Below are 24469 nucleotides of genomic sequence, written 5' to 3'. Positions count from 1 at the left end.
CAGTGCTGATTCTGGGTTTTGCCTCCTCTTTTGTCCCAGACATGCCGAAATTAGGGAAATTTCGGCGAGTTTTTGAACTATGCTTATGAGTCGGGCATTGATTAAATAAACTCCTGAAAGATTGTGAAAATCCGCTAATCTTTACTGGATGAAAGAACTGAAATCGGGAAACAATTTGAAATTTTACTCAGTGAATCAACTCCATTTCAGTTCTTCCAAACCATATCTAATCTTTACTGTATGAAAGAACTGAAATCGGGAAACAATTTGAAATTTTACTCAGTGAATCAACTCCATTTCAGTTCTTCCAAACCATAACTAATGGGAGTTTCAATTCTAAAGTTTTAGATCAGAGTGACAAACTGATCTGATTCAAGTGGGATTGAAGTTCTGGATACAGAACTATAATTTCTACTGGATCCAAAAATTTTAGATTTCATGTGAAATCTGTTTTGATTCTGATCAACAGCAATGAATCCTCTTTCCAGTTGATTTGGATGCAATCACCATACAGACTATAAAAATAAGACTCAGGCCAGAAAACCTCGCCACGTCAATTGATAGAACAGATGAACCGAATCTGTAACCAGAAATGAGCCTGAATCCAAAGTTGCTGAAGATCTGTTTACTTGGCCTGATTAATTTTTGCTCCTATGACTCCCTCTCTGAAATTCGATTCTGAGTTTTAAAGAAGAGAAGTAGCATTAGTGGGACACTGGTTGACCATCTGTCATTGGAACGTTACCTTTTCTCTTGTTGTAAAATGGGTTCAAGGGGGTATTTCTGTCCTAGGGCCTTTTTATCCTTGCACCTATTCTAGAATGTTCTCATCTATTATAAATAAAGTGTGGCTGTGATCATAAAGACACTAGCCATTATTCTCAAATCTCCACTTGGTATCAGAGTGGGGATCCATCTTGGGATCTGAACCCTACCTAATGGGTCTCATCTCGAAACCCTAGGCTCATCTCCATTGTCTCTCTTTCTCATTTTCCGTGACGGGAAGAATGTTGTCTGACACCCACACTTAAACTATGTCAACTCTGTTTCTTTGACCAATATTTCATTACTTATTTCTTTGGTCCTTTCCCTACATTATAGTATAGGATGAGAAGAATCTGAACTCATCCATGTACACAAAATTGTGTGTGTGTCTCTCTCTCTCTTCTCGGTTCTAGCTACCACCTCCACCGTTACCAACCACCGTTGCCATCTCCACCAAACACCGCCTCCGCCTTGTAACGCCCCAAGAATACGGCCTGATACCGGCCCGCTTGGGAGATCGTTGAGGTGTCCCCACCAAGACACGGCTGAGTACCAGGGGGTTTGGGAGATTGGTGAGGGGGTGCAAACATAGTCCCACATCGGCTAGGGGGGAGATCCTGAGCTATTGATAAAGAGTAGCCTCCTCTACATGGCATGACGCATTTTAAAGTCTTGAGGCCCATTAGGTCAGAGAGGACAATGTCATGCCAATAGAGGGGTTGGGTTGTTACAGCCTTCAACAACCACCGCCTCCACCTCTTCCGCCTTCTACCGCCTTTGCCTCTTTTCAAGTTCACCCTTGGTGGTGAGTTTTTTCTCCCACCAAGGGATTTTTTGACCAATCCATGGTCTGATCTATCTTTTGGTGTTTGATTTTTTATTCCGGATTCACTTTGTGTTGATGTGCCTGTGAGTCTTCTCTCACCAGTAACCATGGGTGACTCGGAGATCTCTTCTGCATCTACTGGACAAGAAGGAGTTAATCAATGAGATCTCCTTCCGTTCCTTGATAGCTCCATTAAATTAAACGGGAGCAATTATTTGATGTGATTGCGATCCTGCTTCCTTGCCATCGGTTCCCATGGTCTTTCGGTTATATCACAGGTACTGCTATTATGCCTACTACTGCTGGTCCTGCCCAGGACAAATGGTTGACATAAAATTTTCTAGTGATGTCCTACTTTATTCACTCCATGGATCCTACTATAGCCAGGGGCTATCTTCTCCTTGACACTACTGCCAAGATCTGGAAAACAGCCAAAGATACATATTCTTAGGTTGGTAATGCTGCCTAGTGTTATGAACTCCGTCAGAAAATACTTGCTACCAAACAAGGAGAACTATCTCTTTCTCAGTATTATTCTACTCTTACGAGCATGTGGCAACAACTGGATTTTTATGGAATTTCCACGGCTATCTGTGACATTGATGTTATTGCCTTTAAAAAGTGGGAGGATGGTCACTTTCTCGCAGGGCTGAACATCGAGTATGATCAGATTTGAGCTCATGTTCTGAATCGTGATCAAGAAGGCTTATGCCATACTACAATCAAAGGAAAGCCGTTGCACCGCCATGGTTCACCTTGTTTCTTAGGAGCAGTTGACCATTTCCACTAGTTCTCAAACTCCTTCCCGTGGTGGTCTTTCTTGGGGTACTGGTGACTGTTCTATTCCTGATCGGCCTCCATTGAAATGTGACTATTGTGATAAGGATCGTCATACATGGGACAAGTGCTGGAAATTACATGGGCGTCCCACTGATACTCGGGGTTGTGGGCAGGGTCGTTCTTCTTTTGCCAAAGCTCATCATACTTCATTTGAGGATATTGCTACTTACTAGTCTCTTTCTTAGGAGGAACTTCTTCACCTACGTCATCTCATGACTCAACTGGACTCATCTTCTTCACCAGCTCCATCTGCTACTGACCAGTCTCTTTCTCAGGTTGAACTTCTTCACCTACGGCATCCCATGACTCGGTTTGTACTCCTAACAACTTTGTTTGTGATGCTTGCACTTTTGCAAACAAACTAAAGCAATTTATCCTATTTCTGATAATCTTTGTTTACTTTTTGGTTTAATCCATTCGGATGTCTGGGGCCTTGTCTGTTGTGTTTCAACTTTTGGTTATAGGTGGTTTGTAACCTTTATTGATTGTTTTAGCCGTACCACTTGGGTATATCTTATGCATAAGAAGAGTGATGTTTTTTCTTGTTTTCAAATGTTTCATCAAATAATCCCAAACCCAATTTGATGCCAAGGTTAAGATCTGACAATAGGAACGAATATTTTGATGGTTCTTTTCAAGCTTATTTATCCACTCATGGTATTATACACCAGACCAGTTGTGTGGATACTCCTACTCAGAATGGTGTTGTAGAGAGGAAGAATCGACATCTCTTGGAGGTGGCTCAATCTTTGATGTTTGCCATGTTTGTTCCACCATGTTTCTGGGGTGATGCAATCCTTCTAGAAGCCTATCTTATCAATCGGCTGCCATCTGGAGTGTTAGAGTCTTACTGCCCCATAGAGGTTTTATTGGGTTCTTCTACGTTTGTGGTGCCTCCCAAAGTATTTGGATGGGGTATTTGCTCGCAATCACCATGGTCATGACAAATTCGATCCCAGGAGTTTAAGATGTATTTTTTGGGTTATTCTGCTACCCAGAAAGGATACAAATGCTACCACCCTCCTTCCAGAAGACTGATTGTTACTATGGATGTTATTTTTCGAGAGTTAGAGGCATATTTTCCATCTCCTGTTGCTCTTCAGGGGGAGTCTACTAGTGCAGAGGTGCCTTTGATCACTTTATTGGATGTACTTGCTGAGGAAGATCCATCTGTTGAACTAGAAGATGGCATAACTGGACAGGAACAGGAGCAATCTCAAGTTCAGGGGGAGATTGGGAACTTTGACAACTTGAAGGTATTTACTCGAGGAACGTGGCGTAAACAAAAGCAAATTGACACTATCACCACCACTGCCCCTGACAAGTCGTTGCTCCCTGATCCAAGTTCTTCTCCTCCTACTCCTGGTAAGTCTCCTTTAGATTCTGATTTGGACTTACCAATTGCTATTCGTAAACTCAGTAGAACTTGTACTCAACATCCCATATTTAACGTTGTCTCCTATGAGTCTCTTTCTTCTTCTTTCCATGCTTTTGTTTCTTCCTTGTCTTCTATTTCCATCCTAATACCTGGTAGGAAGCAATGGCTAATTCAAGATGGAAAGATGTAATGAATGAAGAAATTAGGGCACTAGGAAAAAATGACACTTGGGATTTGGTGAGTCTCCCTCCAGGAAAGAGACCTGTTGGATGCAAGTGGGTTTTTGCAGTCAAACATAAGGCTGATGTAACGGTGGAAAGATATAAGGCAAGGCTGGTTGCTAGGGGATTCACTCGATCACATGGAATTGACTATCAAGAAACCTTTGCCCCAGTAGCAAAAATGAACACTGTCAGAGTCATTATCTCTTGTGCAGCTAATCAAGGATGGGATCTTCAACAACTAGATGTGAAGAATGCCTTTCTTTATGGGGATCTTGAAGAGGAGGTATACATGGACATTCCACCTGGTTTTGGTGCTAAAGAAACTCAGCGCAAGGTTTGTCGTCTCAAGAAGGCTTTATATGGACTAAAATAATCACCCAGAGCTTGGTTTGGTCGTTTCCACAGAGCCATGGTGTCAATTGGCTATAAACAAAGTAATGTTGATCATACTTTGTTTATCAAGAAGAGAGGGCAACTTATCACAGTATTGGTCGTTTATATGGGCAATATTGTCATCACTAGAAGTGATGTTGATGAAATAGGTAAATTAAAGACCTATTTGGGAACTGAGTTTGAAATCAAGGATGTGGGAAGACTAAGATATTTTCTTGGGATTGATGTTGCTCATTCAGCTCAAGGTATATTTCTCTCCCAAGGAAAATATACACTTGACCTTTTATCTGAAATAGGAATGTTGGGATGTAAGCCTGCAGACACTCCCTTGAAACCAAATACCAACCTAAAGAATAAAGATGGGATCCTGTGGACAGAGGCAGCTATCAAAGACTGGTTGGTCGATTGATATACTTATCACACGCACGTCCTGATATAGCATTTGCAGTTAGTGTGGCAAGTCAATACATGCATGATCCTCATTCCACTCATCAAGAGGCTGCTTACAAAATGCTTTGATGTTTGAAGTCTTCTCCTGGGAAAGGTGTTCTTTTTTCTCCTCAGGGTCACTTGAGAGTTGAGGCATACACTGATGCAGATTGGGCAGGATGTCCAAATGACCGGAGGTCTACCTTTGGATATTGTACTTTTGTTGGTGGGAATTTAGTGACTTGGCAGAGCAAGAAGCAAGCTGTTGTTGCCCGATCCAGTGCAGAAGCAGAATTCCGAGCTATGACCCATGGTATTTGCGAGCTTCTTTGGTTACAAGGACTCCTTCATGATTTGTGTTTTCCAGTTGAGCTGTCCATGCGTCTGTATTGTGATAGCAAATCAGCACTAAGCATTGCTCACAACCCAGTTCAACACGATTGTACTAAGCATATTGAAATCGATCGTCATTTCATCAAGGAAAAATTGGAGGAAGGAACAATATGCATTCCCTTCGTTCAGTGTGGGGACCAAGTGGCAGATATTTTTAGTAAGGGAATTAATAGTAAAAGTTTTGTATCTATTGTTAGCAAGTTGGGCATGTTTGATATTTATGCACTAACTTGAGGGGGAGTGTTGTAAAATGGGTTCAAGGGTATTTCTGTCCAGGGGTATTTTTGTCTTTGTAGTTTGTACCTATTCTACAATTTTCTCTCATCTATTATAAATAAAGAGGGGCTGTGATCATAAAGGCTCAAGACATTACGCTCAAATCTCCACACTCCTAATCCAAAACCTTGAACCATTCAGTCATAACAAAGTATATTGTTTACAATGCTTTTATAAACCACACTTGACCTGTCTCCTAACAAATATGTTTCCTTGCTAATGGCTCTAAAGAGAACTACTAAAGCTACTAAATAAGTGAGATCTCTTCAAACAAGTCAAATAAGTAAAGGAAATTGATTTCTAAACACACTATAAAACTCAAACAACTGTAAAAATGAAGTCTAAACTATTTAGGCTTCTTAAAGACAACCTTGTATCAACAACAAACTTAATTAGGCAACCAATTGTTTAAAATAAAATGAGACAATTCCACAAGCCCTCCTTTTATTTTAAATTTTCATACATGACTCAGCTCATGATAGTGTCATACTCCAACTCTTGAGGCAGGCCACGCTGGCCAGCATCACGTTCGTAGTTGTGTCTTTGTGCATCCTTGAAAGGTTAGTCCCATACCCTAAGAATTAATAGTCAGGCAGATCTGACTAGATTCTTGCCACGACACCAGCACCTAAATCCATGTAACACAGACTATTTATTCATGCTTGTGATATCTTTCAAATTCATGAATATCTTATACAGGCATTCTCTTCTTCCCACAGGTTTTCCCCAGAAAAACAATGGTACATTGATCAGATGCTCAAGGTTCTCTCTGAGGTAGGCACCAAACCATGAATCGAGGTCCCTTCAGATAATTTTGGGTTCACTTGAATGCCTTTTCAGGATATTTAAAGATGTTGGATAAACTTTGTTTCATATCAGATGGTTTTTTCTTGTCTTATTTGTAATGTGAAGATATGTATGGAAAATTCTTGTTAATTGTTACTAGGTGCGCTGCTCTTTGAAGTAAAGCATTCTCATGTAGCATTAATTGTTATATAGTTCTAGTATGACTTATGTCATTGTCGAAAGGGAAAATTCGTGTTAATTGGTACTGTTTTTTGAGTACTATTTGCTGTTCTAGCCTTTTTCTCAGCCTTCTTAATTAATCTGATATTTATTCAAAGAAAAAATAGTTTCTAAATTCTTGTGACTCTTTCACTTTTATCTTGAAAGATTGAATGCGTCAATTGCATTTAGGCTTCTGTATTTTTTGAAGTTCTATTTGTACCCAGAATTACCCACTACAATGATTATTTTATTTTATTTTTCTGACTGCAGCTACTTGTGATTGTGTAGGCATTTTATTCAGGTTTTCTTGAATATGATATACTGTATATTGGTTTTTGGATAGTACTCATTCTTTGTGTGGTATCAGGCTGGAAATTTCGTGAAGGATGAAGTTTGGCATGCCCTTATTGTTGTAATAAGCAATGCCCCTGACCTCCATGGGTATACTGTCAGGGCCCTTTACAGGGCAGTACAAACATCAGGTGAACAGGTAGTTAACATTGGAATTTGACAACACTTGCATATTAAGATTATATGTCATGTATGCTGCTGTTTCTGAAAGGATGTCCTCAATTCTCAGGAAAGTCTTGTGCGAGTGGCTGTCTGGTGCATTGGGGAATATGGTGAAATGTTGGTCAATAATGTTGGGATGCTTAATATAGAGGAACCAATAACTGTAAGTGCATATTTTTCTTTCCATAGTTTTGTTTCATACATTTTCTGATTATGCCTAAATTGGAGCAATGGCCCTCAAAAAACTACTCGATGATGATGTCTCTGCAAGTGAGTACCACCAACCTGAGTTTTCTGTAGCAGGTAACAGAATCTGATGCTGTGGATGTGTTAGAGATTGCCATGAAGCGTCACACATCAGATATTACCACTCGAGCGATGTCTTTAATTGCCCTTTTAAAGCTCTCCTCTCGTTTCCCATCTTGTTCACAGTAAGTCATGTTCTTACTGACATAACGTATTGAAAAAGGGTGGGGGGGGGGTTATTGTCTTACTCGTCTCAAAGTTACTTCATTGCATTTTGAATGATAATAGTGTTTTTTTCTCATTAAACAACAAAACAACTCAGCCTTATCCCAACTAAATGGGGTCGGCTACATGGATCCTTGCCTTCCAATCAGCTCTATTTGAGGTCATACTTGATAGTTGATACAAGGCCTAAGCTATGCATATCTTCCTTCACCACTTCTCCTAAGGTCATTTTAGGTCTGCCCCTGGCTCTTGTAGTTCCTTCAATCTGAATCAAATCACTCCTCCATACTGTAGCATCCAAAGGCCTCCATTGAAGATTGCCATGCCACCTCAAACGACTTTCTTGTAGCTTATCGTGTATTGGAGCTACTCCCAAATCAGCTCTAATATGATCATTCCTTACTTTATCCTTCCCAGTTTTGTCACTCATCCATCTCAACATCCTCATCTCCGCTACACTGAGTTTATCTATATGATGCTCTTCTTAACTGCCCAAAATTCGGCACCATACATCATAGCCGGTCGTATGACTGTCCTATATGATGCTTCTTATCCTGTCTAGTGCTTTTTTCTCATTCTTTTCGTTAATTTCTTCATGTAATGTCCGGGATTTTTCTTTCTAGTTCTCTTTCTTACCTGGTATTTTTGGCTTTTGAGTGAATTATTAATACATAGGCATTATTTAATATTTTTTCGAATATTTTTGTGCATATTTATTTTGCACTCATGGTTTTGGTCCAATTAGTTCCTGATTACATTAATTTTGTTTTTTGTTTTTGTTGTGATGTCCTTTTTTTTTTTTTTTAACATAATGTATATGTTTATGTTACTGATATATCTAGGAGGGTAAAGGAAATAATTGTTCAGCATAAAGGAGGCCTTGTGTTAGAACTGCAGCAGCGATCCATTGAATTTAATTCTATAATTGAGAGGCATCAGAATATCAGGTTGGCTGTTGATCCTTATAGTTTGGTATCATTAACAACAATTCTCTCTTGGGAAGATTATGGAAAAGTTTCAATGTAATTACATACAGTGTATTTGATTGCCTGCAGGCCAGCGTTGGTTGAGCGGATGCCAGTTCTAGATGAAGCAACCTATAGTGGAAAAAGAGCAGGCTCTTTGCCGCCAACTGTTTCAACCTCTACAGGGTCTTCACTCAATCTTCCAAATGGAGTTGCCAAACCCCCTGCTGCCCCTCTGGTTGATTTACTTGATTTAACTTCAGATGATGCCCCTGCTCCTAGCTCTTCTGATGGTGATTTTCTTCAGGATCTGCTTGGTGTAGATTTGGCACCAATTCCATCACTCTCAGGTTATCTCTTGTTGTGCTCTTCTGTTTCTCATAAAAACTTGTGTTGTGTCACTTGTTATTGAATCTGTGTTCTAATGAGTTGTGCTAGCATGAGCCAGAGAGGATAAAGTAGTAATCCTTTCTACACATAAAAGCAACACATGGCAGACAAGAAACAGTGAAACTCAGTTTGTTTTTGGACTTTTGGTCCAGGTACTACAGTTTTCCAAAATGCTTGTCATCATTTCATTCATGAAGGATCAAAATTTCATTTTTCCTGTTAGTCATGGTATGGTTTTCCTATTTATGTTGGTCTTTGATATTTCCATCCCTTTTACTTGACTTTGAGTACCATATATTTATTATTTTTAATAGTATTTTAAGGGTTAGATCTCCAAATTATGGGCAAGAACTTTCTTTCTGTCACAACTTTTATTTCAGCCTATTATATTTGTTAGGTGCTAGGTGCATCTCTTCTTCTGTTTGCCAGGGAAAGTTTTTGTTTTTTAACCTAGGGAAACAGTAATATGTGCCAATTCAACAATTTTGGTGATTTCACTAATTTCAACAGATTTTTCGCTTGAAATTTCAACATTGACAGACATTGACAGCAACTATATACGAATACCCATATGTTTTCCCCCAACTTAGTTCCGAAGTTGAATTGTAAAACGGGTTTTATTTAGTTGACTGGGATTAGTTGGGAACATAATTCAAAAACTCGGGTTTCGGTCTCGTTTTGGCCTGACCAAAACTAACCAAAATTTCTCCGAAACAGTGCATTTCTTGCCGGTGAGTTTCGGTTAGCCATTTCGGGGGGCAAATGGCCATATTAACTTCCGATACTTCAGGGAAACCTTATTTTAGCTTATATAAAAATATGTAAACCTTTATATTGCAAGAAAAGTCGCACAAGTGGTGGTTTGGATTTGCACACTTGGTTGGTAGTAGACACTGAACCCTATTGTAAATCTTGTGTAACATTGCCTATTCTACACATTGTTTTAGTTCTAGAAAATAGAAAAGGGAAGTAAAACAAGTAAATTTTGCACCATGAATGAAGAATCATAATTATGAAATAGTGCAAATTACATGCAACTCATAGAGACCTAAGTCCCAACTCCCAAGTCCCAACAATACTCCTCCTCTGTGTGGTGATACATGAGTATAAAGTGGACCCCCTCAAACCATCCTAATGGCTCATACCATGAACTATGACATGGAGGATTAAGCCCACTCATGGACCAATGATGTCAACGCCAATTTTCCTCTGACTGTAGAGTATGACAAATGCAGGCCACGTCATAGTGTGCTGGAAGAAATGCTTGAAGTCCTCTACAACTTCCCTATAAATGGTCTCATCTACATACTAGAGGTAACCTATCCTAAGGACTAGGGTATAAGCCACCCTACTGTGAAGAACCTGTCATTGAACCATTGTGACTTGATGGTGTTGCCAGCATGTACGGCTAGAAGGCCAAGGAGAAGAGGTTGTCCATAAAGGACGATCCAGTTTGTGACTGTGAGTGGGCATTGTACTCATAAGCAATGGGAACGGATGAAGATGTATGCTCCCCCATGCCAGTGAAACCACCATAGCTGCTACCATACGTACTAAACTCTGACCCGTTGCTCTATGCGGCAAAAGATGGGGCATGCAGCTGCCCACATCCAATGCTATCCCCCATACTTGATCCTTCAACAGTGCTAGACAAGCTATCCACATCAATGTTCATGTTACAATCAGCCTGCTCATCTGGTTGGAACCAGCGACGAGTCCCTCTCGTGTAACCTGCACAGACAATGGTGTCAAACATATATATAATTGAGCCCCATCCAGTTGATATTAACCCTAATTTTTTCACATTTTTTTATGTAGGAAAAAAATCCATTTCTTGAAACCAGAAAATAAAATAGATATAAACATAAAAAATTTGACACCATGAGGCCGTAGATCGAGCTCTGGTGTCTGACGTATAAAAATTTCATCACCAACTTTCGGGTATTTATCATAGTTTTTGGAAAAAATCATTTTTGGGAAGAAGTATATACCTTAAACTGTTGAATGTGGCCAATTATTCACCAATATGCAGCAAACGATGTAGTTGGAGTGACATGGCAACCCCCAGCACCATATTCCAGCAGTGTGTACAGGTGAGGTGCCAAAAATAGCAAGAAATGTGGGTTTTTCTTCTTCCTACAGAGCAAAGGGGTGAAATAGGGCGAGATATTTGAGTATGGTCGAAATTTTGATCCGAAATTGCAACCAAAACAGTGTTGAATCCCTGATTCGTGTGGCATTTTGTCTCAGCCATGTCGAAATCACCGAAATTTTTGAAATTTCGGCGATATTTCGCTGAGTTTTTGAACTGTGGTTGGGATAAGGCTTAATTGTGTTGTGTTGAGTTAACACTCTTCTTTTCTCTTATCTCTATTTTTTTTTGGGGGTGTTGGGGGGGTGGGATGATTAACGGTGTAAACTCTGCTCTTGTTCTCCCATAGTTCAAGGTTTACCCTAAATTTTGTGAAATTTTGTGAAATATTTCGGTTTCGACAGATATCGAAATGAAAATTTGAATGATATGCAAAGATTACAGTCTTTCAGGCGAAATTTTGACGTAACGTATTGTTTCGGATATATTCCTTTAATACAAAATGTCAGGTTTCGAATGAAATGGATCGACGTTCACTTCGTTGGTTTCGATAGAAAGGTTGTGCAAACCTGGTTGTTTTGTGATTTTTGGCCAAATCGCTCCCATACAAGCGTGGAACAAGTTGTTGGGTAGTAGAGGAACGCATCGGAAGTTAAAATTTGTTGCATTTATGGAAGATTCAAAGTTGAAGGTACCACTTCCCAAAAATGATTTAAAAAAAAAATAGGGTACATACTTGGTGGTTTGCCTTCAATTTTTTATATATCACACACACCGTAGCCCGATCTATGACTTGACAGAGTCAGATTTAATATATCATAGGTGTTTTTAAAAAAAAATAAAAAATTTAAGGGTTCCACAATGTTTTAAGGGTCTAAAATAGTGGTTCCTAGAAGTTTCAGGACCTAATTTGGCCATTTGCGCCTTGAAACCAACCACCGAAATTTCGCGGTTTTTGCGAAATATTTTGGCTTCGAGCCTGAAACCGAAGCCTGGAACTATGTTTTCTTCTCTTCTCTCTCTATCCCCCTATCGAAATTTCACGGAACTATGTTTTTTGTTTTTTTTTTTTAAATTTGGATATAAAATTTCAATTATGAATGTCTATCTTTTGACATCCCTGTGATTGTTAAAAATGCTGGCATCAGCATCAGACATGCTCACATGCCTAGGCATGCCATGGTGTGTAGTGATGTGTCATAGGGCTGACAGATCCTTTGTAGTTCCATCCCCTGGTAACACTGAGTTTGTCCATAAACTTGCGCCGTAGCCTATTGGGTGCCAAGATAGATAATAGACTATATGAGCTAGGGAATGCCACTTTGAAGGGTGTTTAGGAAGAGGTAATTCTTATGTTTCCCTAATTTAAATCCCCTTTTTTTGTCTGTTTGAAATGCATATACTTGAAGTATCCATGTTGTGTCAAGCAATATTTTTTCCTGTGTTTTTTAGTAGAGTAGACTAATCCAAATTTGTTGTAGGGATGGTTTTTTGAATTACTACCAATTTTTGTGATCCCATAGTTAAGATTTGTCCAATTGGGCCTCAGAAGACTTTATTTGGCCATGGTTGGATTCTATTCTATGGGCCTTGAGCTTTTTATTTTTGGGGTTTTCAATGTAATTGCTCTTTTTTATAAGCCCTTATTGAAGGTCTTAAGTCTTAATACGGGATGTACTTTATTAGTTAGTCTAGTTAGGGTTACAACAACAACAACAACAAGCTCAGCCTTATCCCAACTTAATGGGGTCGGCTACATGGATCCAAACAAATAAAGTAGGTAAAACTGAGGATTAGAGACAAAATAAGGGGATGAAGAGATAGAAAAAGTGGGAAGGGAAATGAGATGAGAAGTGAAAATTGGGAAATGACAAATGAATGATGTAAAAACAAAAGAAAAGGGAAAGATAAAAGTAAGAGGAAAGAGGCACGGCCCAGCAAGTTTGGAGAATCTCAGCAAAATAGGGTCAGCTACATGGATCCTTGCCCTCCAATAGGCTCTATCCGAGGTCATACCTGGTACAAGACCTAGACTATGCATGTCCTTCCTCACAACTTCTCCTATGGTCAATTTAGGCCTGCCCCTCGCTCTTTTAGGGTTCTATTTCTTCATTTAATTCTTATCAAGTGTTTTAGTTAGGCTGGAATTGGTCTCTAAGATTCCAGCCTTATTTCGTTCTCTTTGCTCTATTATTTCAGTTTCCTCGTTAGTTTGAGTTAACTTATCAGTTCAGGATTGGTTTAGCGCTTTCCTTTTTTATGAGTTTGAGTCTGTTTTCAAGTCTGCTAGATAAGTTTGTAAGGGACTACAGCCTTATGCAAGTTTTTTAGTTATGAGAATGGACTTTCTGCCTCAAAATGCTGTGGTGATTCCTTTGGTCAGATTCTTCTTTCTTCTTCTTCAGATTACGGATCAAATTATTAAATCCTGCGTATGCTTTCTTCTTTTGATTCTTAGTTGCTGATTAGTTGTTGTGCATCACTTGTTCTTCATATCTTGTTCTCTGTTTCATGATCAGCAACTCTTGTCACTATAATTGAGATTCCTTGTTCCAGTAGGAAATCTCAAGATCTCCCAATTCCACCGTTGGAATTGGCTGGATTTCTGGAGTTAGCCTTTGAGCCTTTTCTGAGATGTGCTTACTAAGATATTGACTATTGTTCAAAACTAGAATACTAAAAAATCAGAACTGAGAAAACTTGAATGATCTATTGTGATCACCCAGGCACCTTTATTTATAATGCTGGAATATGAAATTACATGACCAAAATACCCCTGCCTAGCCAATACAGCTAGGCAGTACATAAACAACTATAAAACATAATACTAAAGCACCCAAAGGACCAGAATACCCCCACGGTATTCTGGTTTACATTATTCAACACTCCCCCTCAAGTTGGAGCAAATATGTCGATCATGCCCAACTTGACTAGATTAGGGTGAAATAATTTTCCAGGTAGACCCTTGGTGAAGATATCAGTAAGCTGATCCGAAGAAGTCACAAAGGGAATACATATCTGCCCATCTTCTAATTTCTCCTTGATGAAATGCCTATCCACCTCAACATGTTTGGTACGGTCATGCTGCATCGGGTTGTGTGCTATACTGATTGTAGCCTTGTTATCGCAGTACAGCATCATAGGAAGGCGAATAGGTAGACCCAAGTCTTGTAGCAGCCCTTTAAGCCAAAGTAACTCACAAATACCTTGTGCCATAGCTCTGAATTCAGCTTCGGCACTAGAACGAGCAACTACATTCTGCTTCTTGCTACGCCAGGTAACAAGATTTCCACCTACAAAAGAACAATATCCAGAAATGGACTTTCGATCTGTTGAACCAGCCCAATCAGCATCGGTGTATGCCTCTACCCGTAGGTGACCATGTGAGGACAAAAGAATGCCCTTTCCAGGAGCTGACTTCAAATAATGTAGAATACGAAGAACAGCCTCCATATGAGAAGTGTAGGGATCATGTATAAATTGACTCACTGCACTCACAAGAACAAGCAATGTCCGGGCGAGTGTGTGAAAGGTAAATCAGCTTCCCTACAAGTCTTTGGTACCGGCCTTTATCAACAGGCTCACCCCCATTTTCCTTGAGCCGAACAGTAGGATCCATAGGAGTGTCCGAAGGGTGGCAACCTAGCAAACCGGTTTCAGCCAACAAGTCTAGGACATACTTTCTTTGGGAGAGAAATATGCCTTTCGCAGATCTGGCCACTTCAATCCCAAGAAAGTATCTTAATTTGCCTAGATCTTTAATCTCAAATTCCTGGCCAAGGAAGGTCTTCAACTGTCTGATCTCATCACCATCATTGTCAGTAACCACTATATCATCAACGGAGACTATAAGAACAGTGAGTTTTTCACCAACCCTCTTGATGAAGAGTATGTGATCAGCATTACTCTGCTTATAGCCCACAGAAATCATGGCCTTGTGGATTCGACCAAACCAAGCCCGGGTGATTGTTTCAGCCCATACGAGTGCATGCTTCACCGCACACTTTTCCTCTATTATGCACAAGAGAACCCTGGTGGAATGTCCATGTATACCTCCTCCTCCAGTGCTCCATTCGGAAGGCATTTTTAACATCTAGTCGTTGCAACTCCCAACCAAGGTTGATCGCACAAGATAACAACACACGAATCGTATTCAACTTTGCAACAGTGCAAAGGTCTCCTGGTAGTCTATGCCGTATGTCTGAGTAAAACCCTTGGCAACGAGCCGTGCCTTATATCTATCCACGGTGCCATCCACCTTCTGTTTCACCACAAATACCCATTTACATCCAACGGTTTTCTTCCCAGGTGGAAGAACAACAAGCTCCCATGTGTTATTTTTTTTCAAAGCTTCCATTTCTTCCATCATGGCTGCCTTCCACTTTCCATCTGATAAAGCTTCCTGCCAATTATTAGGAACATGAACAGAAGAAAGAGAAGTAACAAAAGCACGAAATGATGGGGAAAGGGAGTCATAAGAGACAACATGAGATATAGGATGCTGAGTACAAGTCTTGACACCTTTGCGAAGGGCAATAGGTAAGTCAGGAGAAGGAACATTACCAGGTGGAGAGGCAGGTTCTGGATCCAGGTTCGGCAATTGGATGGGTACAGGAGCAACAGTGGATTGAACCTGATTATGTCTCCTTCCATAGGTCTTCATAGTGCTAACATCAATCCTCCTCTGAAATTCACTAATGGTTCTCGGACGGAGTTTGGGCTTGAGGGTCTGCTCCCTGAGCAGGGAACCTCGATCAGGCCGGTGAGTGGTCTCGCTCCCCTGAACAAGAACTTCTCCCACGACTCGGGAGGACCGAAGTAGGCTGAACGGACTCATTATAGACAGGTGGAGTGGAGGAGGATGCTCAGCAGTCAACACATCTTCGCTAACACTCTCCCCCGAAGAGGTGGGGACACATAGTAGGAGAGACGCTCATGAAACACAACATCCATGCTGACAAAAGTCCGGCGGGATGGAGGGTGATAGCATTTATACCCCTTCTGAGTAGCAGAGTACCCCAAGAAAATGCACCGAAGACTACGGGGTTCAAGCTTGCCGGGGACCTGGTATCCCGGGCATAGCACACGCAGCCAAACACCTTAGGGGGAACAATAAAGGAGGAAGAGCCAAGTAGTAGCTCAACAGGGGGTCTAGAGTGAAGGACCCGACTGGGCAGCCTATTAATTAAATAGGCGGCAGTGAGAACAGCATCCCCCCAATGAACTGAGGGGACATTCCGGGCAAACAAAAGGGCACGAGCGACCTCAGAGAGGTGGCGGTTCTTCCTCTCAGCCACACCATTTTGGGCTGGAGTATCAACACATGTGCAGTGGAGGATCCCATGGGCAGCCAGGTATTTTTGGAACTGACCTTCCATATACTCTCGCCCATTATCACTCCGTAAAATTTGAATAGTGGTATGAAATTGAGTTTGAACCAGCTGGTGAAAGTGCTGAAAACATGAGAAAACCTCACTTTTGTTGTGCATCAGATAAACCCAAGTAAACCTAGAATAGCAATCAATAAAGGTGACATACCACCGATGACCCGAAAGGGCAACTTTTCTACTAGGACCCCACACATCAGAATGAACAACATGAAATAAAGAAGATGACCTTTTATTAGAAATAGGATAGTTGGAACGTGTCTGTTTGGCCAAGACACAAGGCTCACAAAAAAAATCTTCTTTATAATAAGTTTTGCCGAATGCGGGAAATAAAGTAGATAAGGTTCCTAAAGGTGGATGTCCTAGTCTAGAGTGCCATAAGTGTAATTCGAGAGGAAAAAGATCTTTGGTGAACAAAGTCTAGAAGGTAAAGCCGGTGTAGATGGGGATCTCCATCAAGCGGTACAATCCGCCATGCACTTTACCCGATCCAATCGTCTTCCCCGAGTCCAGTTCCTGAAAAACACAATGAGTAGGAAAGAATGTCACTTTGCAGTTTAAAGATTTAGTGATACTACTAATGGAGAGAAGGTTAGTAGTAAACTTGGGAATATGTAACACGAGAAGATAAAGTCAATGAAGGAGAACAACCAATGGAGCCCTTCCCGGATATGGAGGAGAGGGACCCATCGGCAATTTTACTTTGTCTTTACCGGAGGCGGGAAGTAGGTATTAAAAAGACTGGAGGAACTGTCATGTGATCGATAGCTCGAGTCTATGATCCAGGAGTGGAGACCACGGATGCACAATGACCAGCAAAGGAAATACTGTATGGGCAAAGAAGGAACCTGAATTGGCGGCGGATGTAGTGGGGGCAGCGGATGTGTTCAACAGGACGCCGGAGAGCTTGAAGTTCTTCTGGGAGAAACCAATGTCGAGTAGTGGGAGCTGAAGCTACACTTTCGTGTGATTGGCCTTGTTTTTAGATTTAGCACGACCACGTTTACTCTCAAAATCAGCAGGCTTCCCATGAAGTTTCCAACACTGAGCCTTAGTGTGATATGGTTTGTGGCAATGATCACACTTCACAGGCTCTTTACTAGCAGAGATGCGCAAGACATTATCGTGAAGTGTCGGTAGTGATGGAACCAGTAGTCTGTAAAGCTGATCTGTCAACCTTAGGAGTAATCATCATAGCAGCCCTCCTTGTCTCTTCACTGTGAACATATGAAAAAGTTTCCTCCAAAGTGGGAAAAGGAACCCGACCAAGAACCTGCACCCGAATAGGGTCATAATCATCATTAAGTCCAGCCAGGAAGTCATAGACTCGGCTCGATCCACATAAGTGTGGTAGGCTGTAATATCTCGCAGTAGTAGGCGGGAATCGAGCATAGTGATCCAGATTGCTGCCATAAGCACTTGAGGGCAGCATAGTACTTGGTGACTGTCATCTCTTTCTGGGTAGTGTGTTGAAGAGTCTTTCGGATCTCATAAACCTGAGCACCACCCCCTGAACGACCATAAGTACCCTTGACAGCAGTCCATATCTGAGTCGCAGTGTCAAGGAGAAGGTACTAACTAGAAATGTCAGTGGTCATAGAATTCAGAACAAAAGACATCATCATCGCATCATTAGCTGCCCATTTAGTGCGGGCAGCCCCTTCTTCAGTGGGCTGTTTGGTGATACCAGTAAGGTGGCCAGTGAGTCCCCTGCCAGCCACAGTGAGGGATAAGGATCTGGCCCAAATCAGATAATTGGTACCATCTAGTTTTATGGCAGCAGCATAGGGCAAGAAATCAGTCCTGGTCTGATCTCCTCCAGCAGCAGCTGATGTAATCTCTGAGTCACCCATAATGCAGCAAGGTAAAATTCGAGTTTTTTTGAAAAAAACTGAATTTCAAAAATTCTGCAGTAGTCGATCTGAAATTGGACAGAATTCTGATCTTCAAAAATCAGCAGGAATTTAAGGCTGAAACAGTGTCGAGTGCAGCAATATAACCAGGGAATAATCCCTCAAAAAATCTTCCCAAACAGCAGCCTAGAAGAACCAAATCGATAAAGTGTCAGGGTTTTGCAAAACCCTGACAGTTGAGATCGATAAGAAGAGGAAAGAGGCTGCAGCTGTGGGGTCTTCAATCAATGTGAAATCAGAGAGGATAGATGCTGTCGTAGGCCTGCATTGATGCTCCAAAGAAACCAATTGATCTCCCAACTGTTATGAGATCGATCTCCAAAAAAACTGAAGCAATCCTGAATCGCAGAGAGAGATAATGGCAGCAGCTATCGATCTGAATTAGGTTTTAAAATTGAGGTGAGATGGAGGGCAGCACTCGAACCATAGATGGATCACCTCATGGGTGCTGCCCTAAAAAGGGTTGAATGGATCAAAGGAAGAGAAGAGAGAGGAGAAGGGGGAGAGGAGAGGAATCAAGAGAAAAGGGTTGTTTTTGAACAATCGAGCAGGTCTTAGAACCCTAGCTTTGATACCATGTTCAAAACTAGAATACTAAAAAACAGAACTGAGAAAACTTGAATGATCTATTGTGATCACCCAGGCACCTTTATTTATAATGCTGGAATATGAAATTACATGACCAAAATACCCCTGCCTAGCCAATACAGCTAGGCAGTACATAAACAACTATAAAACATAATACTAAAGCACCCAAAGGACCAGAATACCCCCACGGTATTCTGGTTTACATTATTCAACAACTATCAATATATTCCGGTTCTTAAGTTCTGTATTTGGAATTCCTATTTATTGTTGGATTCTCAGATTTCAGATTCCAACTGTTGGATCACTTGAAAATTTTGATATGCTGTTCCCTCCTATTAAGTAAGCATTTGACCAGAATCTGGCTTTTAGTCAAATTGAATTTCTCTTGAATCTGGCTTTTGGTTCCCATCCATGCAATTCTGGTTTAATGATATTCTAAGCCTTAACCCTTGGGTATTCTAGAATCATTACTGTGCCCCCTTCTCTTCCTGGATTACATTGAGTTTGTGGAAATTTAGGGCTTTGCATAGCTTAAAGTCTTGCGCTTTGGACTCACCCCCACCCCCCCGGGCACTCAGAAAAGAGTAATTGTAGTGTCATGACTTTTTTGTGACATTTATTTTGTCAGAAGGCTATTGCTATGTGGCAGACTTGGATGGGTATATAAGAGTCCATGTGATAGAGGACCCTACTCCCACCTCACTAGTCAAATTTCAGCTTGAGACAACCTCAGGAAGTGGTTGAAAAGTGAGCTTAAAGTGTCATAAAATTACAAGAATGCTGATTGGTTGTTGGGTTGCATAATTCTTTTGAACCACCAGAAGTATTCCATATGAGATGGTGATCTAAATATGTTGTAATCTATTTGGTGGTTCTTTATTATGAAATCATTATTAACGCATGCATATTGAGATGGTGATCTTGTTTTGGTTTTTTAAGGTACAAGCCAGGCTCCACCAAGTGGCACAGATGTTCTACTGGATCTGCTATCAATAGGAACTCCTCCTCCTGTGCAAACCAATCCATCAACACCCATCATATCATCCCCCAGTCAGAATAGCCAAACATCAGTTGCTCCATTGGAGAGGCTTTCATCACTTTCTTCTCCACTTTCCACACAAGTTTCTTCTCCTGCAGGAGCATCACCTATTGTGGATTTGTTGGATGGTTTATCCCCCAGCCTGTCAATGCCAGATAACAAAGCTCAGGAGTCAAATTTCTCTGGTGGGTAGGATTTTCATTGACAACTAACCTTGGTTAAGTCGCTAAAGTGTTACATAAAACACTGAATTTTCTTTTATTGAACAGGAGACAATAATGGTCTGGTCTATCCATCTATAGTTGCATTTCAGAGCGGCTCCTTGAAAATGATGTTCAGCTTCTCAAAGCCCCCTGGAAACCCACAAACAACGATCATCCAAGCTACTTTTACAAATATGTCATCTAATGTCTACACAGACTTTATTTTCCAGGCAGCAGTTCCAAAGGTAATTGTAAACCAGATTCATCTGATGACTTCTCATAGTTACGATGTAGCTTTGTCATCTTATGTTCTCTTGTACGAAATATTTTATTTTGTGGTAAGATCATAATTTTTGCCAGTTTGATTCTTTTCGAATTAGTTGAACTATCTTGTTCTTATTAAAACTCGCACTTCATTAAAGAACTATATTCCAAGTGAAGTTTTGAACTTTCTAAATTTGTCTAGGATACCATTTAAGCTAACAAGTACTTTATTTCAGAGCAAAACTACCCTAAAGTTGATTTTAGTTATTGTTTGAAACTATCTTGAATGCTTTTGTTCACTGGGGATATCTTCTGAAACTTTGATGTTGGATATGATTTCATTACATATCAAAGAAAGTGAATTGCATAAATTTATTTGACATTTGGCATTCCTTGATAATACTTTGTTTCTTGTATATGTCCCTTCTTGCTTTAGTTTTGGCTCTAAGTTCTAACATGTCAAGGTCCGTCCTTGCAGTTAACGTAGTGGATGATTTGAATTACCTGAGCATGAATTCTTCTAATGTTTTCCTAATTTTGTATTGAAATTATTAAATAGTGATGATCCTTTTTTTAGCCCCTCTGGTTAGTAGTGTACCTTGTCCTGATGTTGAAGGCCCTTGTGAAGAATTTAGCATCCAACATAGGCCAGTTTGAGTAACATTTTTCACCACTTAATAATTGCAGTGTAGAAATTGTAACTGCAACTAACATTAAACAAACAAATGCCACGTGATTGAAAACCATTGTGGTGGGTTCATCCACTATGTTTCTGACAATTAGTTGCAATTTCGATCTGAGCACATGATTATTTATTGGAAAATGTTTGTAGGACCACGAGGTCAATTACCTAACTGAACATCCAACTTCACCGATCCACGTGAATGATGGGAGATTAAATATTTATCATCTCTTTCTTTCAACCTCTCTGTGTTCATCACTTCCTCTTGACCAGAACCTGGAACCTCTGTAATTCGTGTTCTAGTTTCCATTGCTGCTGCCTGCTGCAATTCCCAATTATTGCCTCCTCTAGAAGGACTTGTTATGTGTTTCTCTTTCCATGTGGCAAAAACCTCATTGATGCATCCTTTTCAATCTTGATGTGGAACTTTGGTCATCAGGGTGCCAAATACAAATTGCTTGGAACTGAAACGAGATGTGGATGCTGAAATCATTGTGACAGATTTACTAGTCTGGACTTATAGCAAATTGACACATCATCATCTTCATCACTATTAAAGGCAGTTCTAAGCTCTTAAAATGTTTGCAATCGAACCAAAATAACAAAGACTTTGAACTGCAGATGGCAGATGATGTTTGCTAAGTTATCCTTTTTCATTTTCTTTCCTAAATTTTAGTCAGAGGAGAATTTAAGAGAGTAATGGGACAACACTGTTGGTGGAGTAGGACATTTTACAGTTCTTCGTGCCTGAGTAAGAGAATTTCAATTGAGAACTAGATTTAATTGGAGCTTAGTTATATTTTCTCTTTTAAAAGATGACGGAACTAATCAAATAGATATTTGGTTCTTTTTGGATTAAATGTTGTTCAATAAGATTTTGAGGTCATATAGTGATATTACCCCTTAATTTATACTCATGCAGTTTGCACTTGGTTCCATTTTCATCTTTTCCTTCTCCTCTGTCTACCTCCATATTTAGGCTTTTTTCTTGTTACAAGCTCATAATATTTGAACCATGTGCATAATAATTTTTATTTTCCGTTCTAGTGCAATGTACTATTGTAACACTTTTGATGTGTATGATCTACAGTTTGTTCAACTGCACTTAGATCCAGCTAGCAGTAACTCTCTTCCTGCCAGTGGCAATGGGTCAGTCACACAAAAATTCCGTGTTACTAATAGCCAACATGGACAGGTATCAAAATAATTTCCGTCTTTTCAGTTCGTGTGTGTGTGTTTCTACTTTCAAGCGTTTGGGTTTCATTGCATCAGTTAGCAGAATTTTTTTTAAAAATTTTATTAGTATACCAGGATTTGAAGGTCCCTTTTGGGTAGACATAAAGTGAAATTTAGTAAAATTAAAACAAAAACAAAATGGATTCTAATCATTCCTAAGAATAGTTTGTGTAACTAACTCAAAAGCATACTACACATGTTAACTAAATTTTACTTCACTTTTTGACCAAATATCTCTGAAACTGATTTTTCCCCCACTTCCTACCACAGGTTTCCATATCACTTTACATCACTTATACTTCCAACCAAATACCCCAATTGAAAACTTCTTTTTTTCTCTTCATTTTTTTTTTTTTTTTTGGATGAATAAAATTATATTACAAAGAAAAGAAGGGGAGAATATACAAGCCCGAGGGCAAAAGAAAGAGAAAAGAGGAACAAAGCAAGCCTAGGAGGGAGCTGGCTGCAAGACCCCAGGATACAACAATGAGCCTGTTCCTTGGGGAATCCTTTACAGGAGTGGGATTGAGTGAGGCAAGCTTAGTGGAAACATCAAAGAAGATGGAAGTCCATCTCCGAAGGTTGCGTTCCATCCAAATATGAGAGAGTTGTGCAAAATGCTAGCTTGCCGGCAGAGTCACAATAAGTCTTTCGTCCAAAAGCCATGTCAATCCAGAGCCACTCTTCATTTTATTTTATTCACTTCTAGCCAAACAGTGCCTTAGTCACATATCCTTTTTCTGTTACTTTTGAGGTGCCAAATGCTTCCTTCTGTTTGTAGATCTATTTAGTTTGTTTTGCATTTGATTTCCTTCTCCATGAGAATTGTTTAACTGAACTAATCCCTCAATTAGTTTAATTCTAAATCTACTATTGACCCTAATGTTCATTCAAAGATAATTTCTGCGGAATATGCTTTCAGGGAATTTTTTCTTTTCTTTTTTGATGAATCTATGCTCTTAGGAACTTCCTGACTAAAACAAAGTCTAAACCAGATTCTATCCATTGAAAACACAAAAGAGGTTTTAAATTGAAAAGAACGAGAAATGTGTGTCACAAATTTTTTTTCATTTATTTAAATATTTACCTTACATTATGGAACTATGTCTAGAACTGAGCAAGGACATAATTAAAACATGCCCTAAACCTTCCCCGTCCACCCCTCCCCCTTTTTTCCTTGATAAGTTATAGAAGCAAAACTACAAAGATAGTGATAGTAGAACAGGAGCAAGGAGCATAATACATCCTTTGTTGTTACCAGACTCTTCTATGCATTTCTGAATTTCCAGCTAATTGTTTTGTCATTCAGTGCCTCTGATCTTGCTGACATGTTCCCAATCGCTTAGTACTATATCTAACCATGATTGCTAAGTTGCTTTGAGTTCCAAATGATTTTCTTTTATTGATGATTCTTTATTTTTTGTTATTTTCAGAAACCTCTTGCTATGCGCATACGGATAGCTTACAAGGTGAATGGTCAAGATGTTCTGGAACAGGGACAAATCAATAAGTTTCCTGCTGGCTTGTAAGGTTGACGTTTATTCAGTCTTCAAAACGTCACACATCCGGAGCTAAGATCTTTCTATGAACGGCCATTGAAGAAGCGACTTTGCTGCCTGGAACTGTGGGGTCAATCGCAGTATCCATTTTTAATTATTTCAGGAGCAATATAGCTTCTATCAACGCAACACACTTTGAGCCTGGGATTCGGCGATAGCCCACTGGGCCTTTTTGTGTGGTCAGTGTACATTATAATATAATCTTCCATAAGAGTTTCAGGGACTGATTTTTCTTCTGATCCAGGTAGAGAGAGCATTGTTTTTGAGTCATTACAGACACGGCTGTGTTAGCTGCTTTTGTACGGATTGAACCTGCCAGTGCAATTGGAAGATGGTGGAACTTAAAGAGTGTGATTCATGTAGTTTGAAAACCTAAACGAGAAAAAGCTAAAGTTCATTGTTGCCTCGTATTCTTCATGTGTCTTCAAAGCCCCCCCTCCCCTCCCCCTCCCATCCCCCAATTAAAAAGTAAGATAAACTTTTCACTTTTCTCGAATCTAATCCAAAACACATGAGGGCAGTAAATCTCTTGTCAGCATGGGGAGGGAAAACTCTTTTAAGTCTTTTTTTTTTTTTTAATGAACCTTTATTCTGAACTTAGAATGCGTGACATCATTATTTTTTTATGAACTTTT

The 24469-nt window shown here is 40.0% G+C and overlaps 1 protein-coding gene across 8 annotated transcripts in view; it reads left to right on the top strand.

The window, feature by feature from the left end:
* Nucleotides 1-24207, top strand: part of LOC122671387 (AP-1 complex subunit gamma-2-like) — a 55890-nt gene extending 31683 nt beyond the window's left edge. For 5 of the 8 annotated variants that reach the window (XM_043868564.1, XM_043868565.1, XM_043868571.1 and 2 more), the window contains 10 exons: nucleotides 6244-6298; nucleotides 6900-7022; nucleotides 7113-7208; nucleotides 7346-7476; nucleotides 8359-8463; nucleotides 8572-8831; nucleotides 19791-20075; nucleotides 20160-20338; nucleotides 22130-22234; nucleotides 23709-24207. In XM_043868564.1, coding sequence (XP_043724499.1) covers nucleotides 6244-6298; nucleotides 6900-7022; nucleotides 7113-7208; nucleotides 7346-7476; nucleotides 8359-8463; nucleotides 8572-8831; nucleotides 19791-20075; nucleotides 20160-20338; nucleotides 22130-22234; nucleotides 23709-23804 — 1435 coding nt within the window. In that variant the 3' untranslated portion in view covers nucleotides 23805-24207. The remainder of the gene's footprint in view (nucleotides 1-6243; nucleotides 6299-6899; nucleotides 7023-7112; nucleotides 7209-7345; nucleotides 7477-8358; nucleotides 8464-8571; nucleotides 8832-19790; nucleotides 20076-20159; nucleotides 20339-22129; nucleotides 22235-23708) is intronic. The other 3 variants (XM_043868567.1, XM_043868568.1, XM_043868566.1) reach the window with 3 other exon arrangements.
* The last annotated feature ends 262 nt before the right edge of the window (nucleotides 24208-24469 follow it).

Source organism: Telopea speciosissima, chromosome 8, assembly GCF_018873765.1.
Source record: "Telopea speciosissima isolate NSW1024214 ecotype Mountain lineage chromosome 8, Tspe_v1, whole genome shotgun sequence".
NCBI classification, from domain to species: Eukaryota; Viridiplantae; Streptophyta; class Magnoliopsida; order Proteales; family Proteaceae; genus Telopea; species Telopea speciosissima.
Note: the sequence above shows the minus strand (reverse complement) of the source record. Positions and strands in the feature narration are given on the sequence as shown.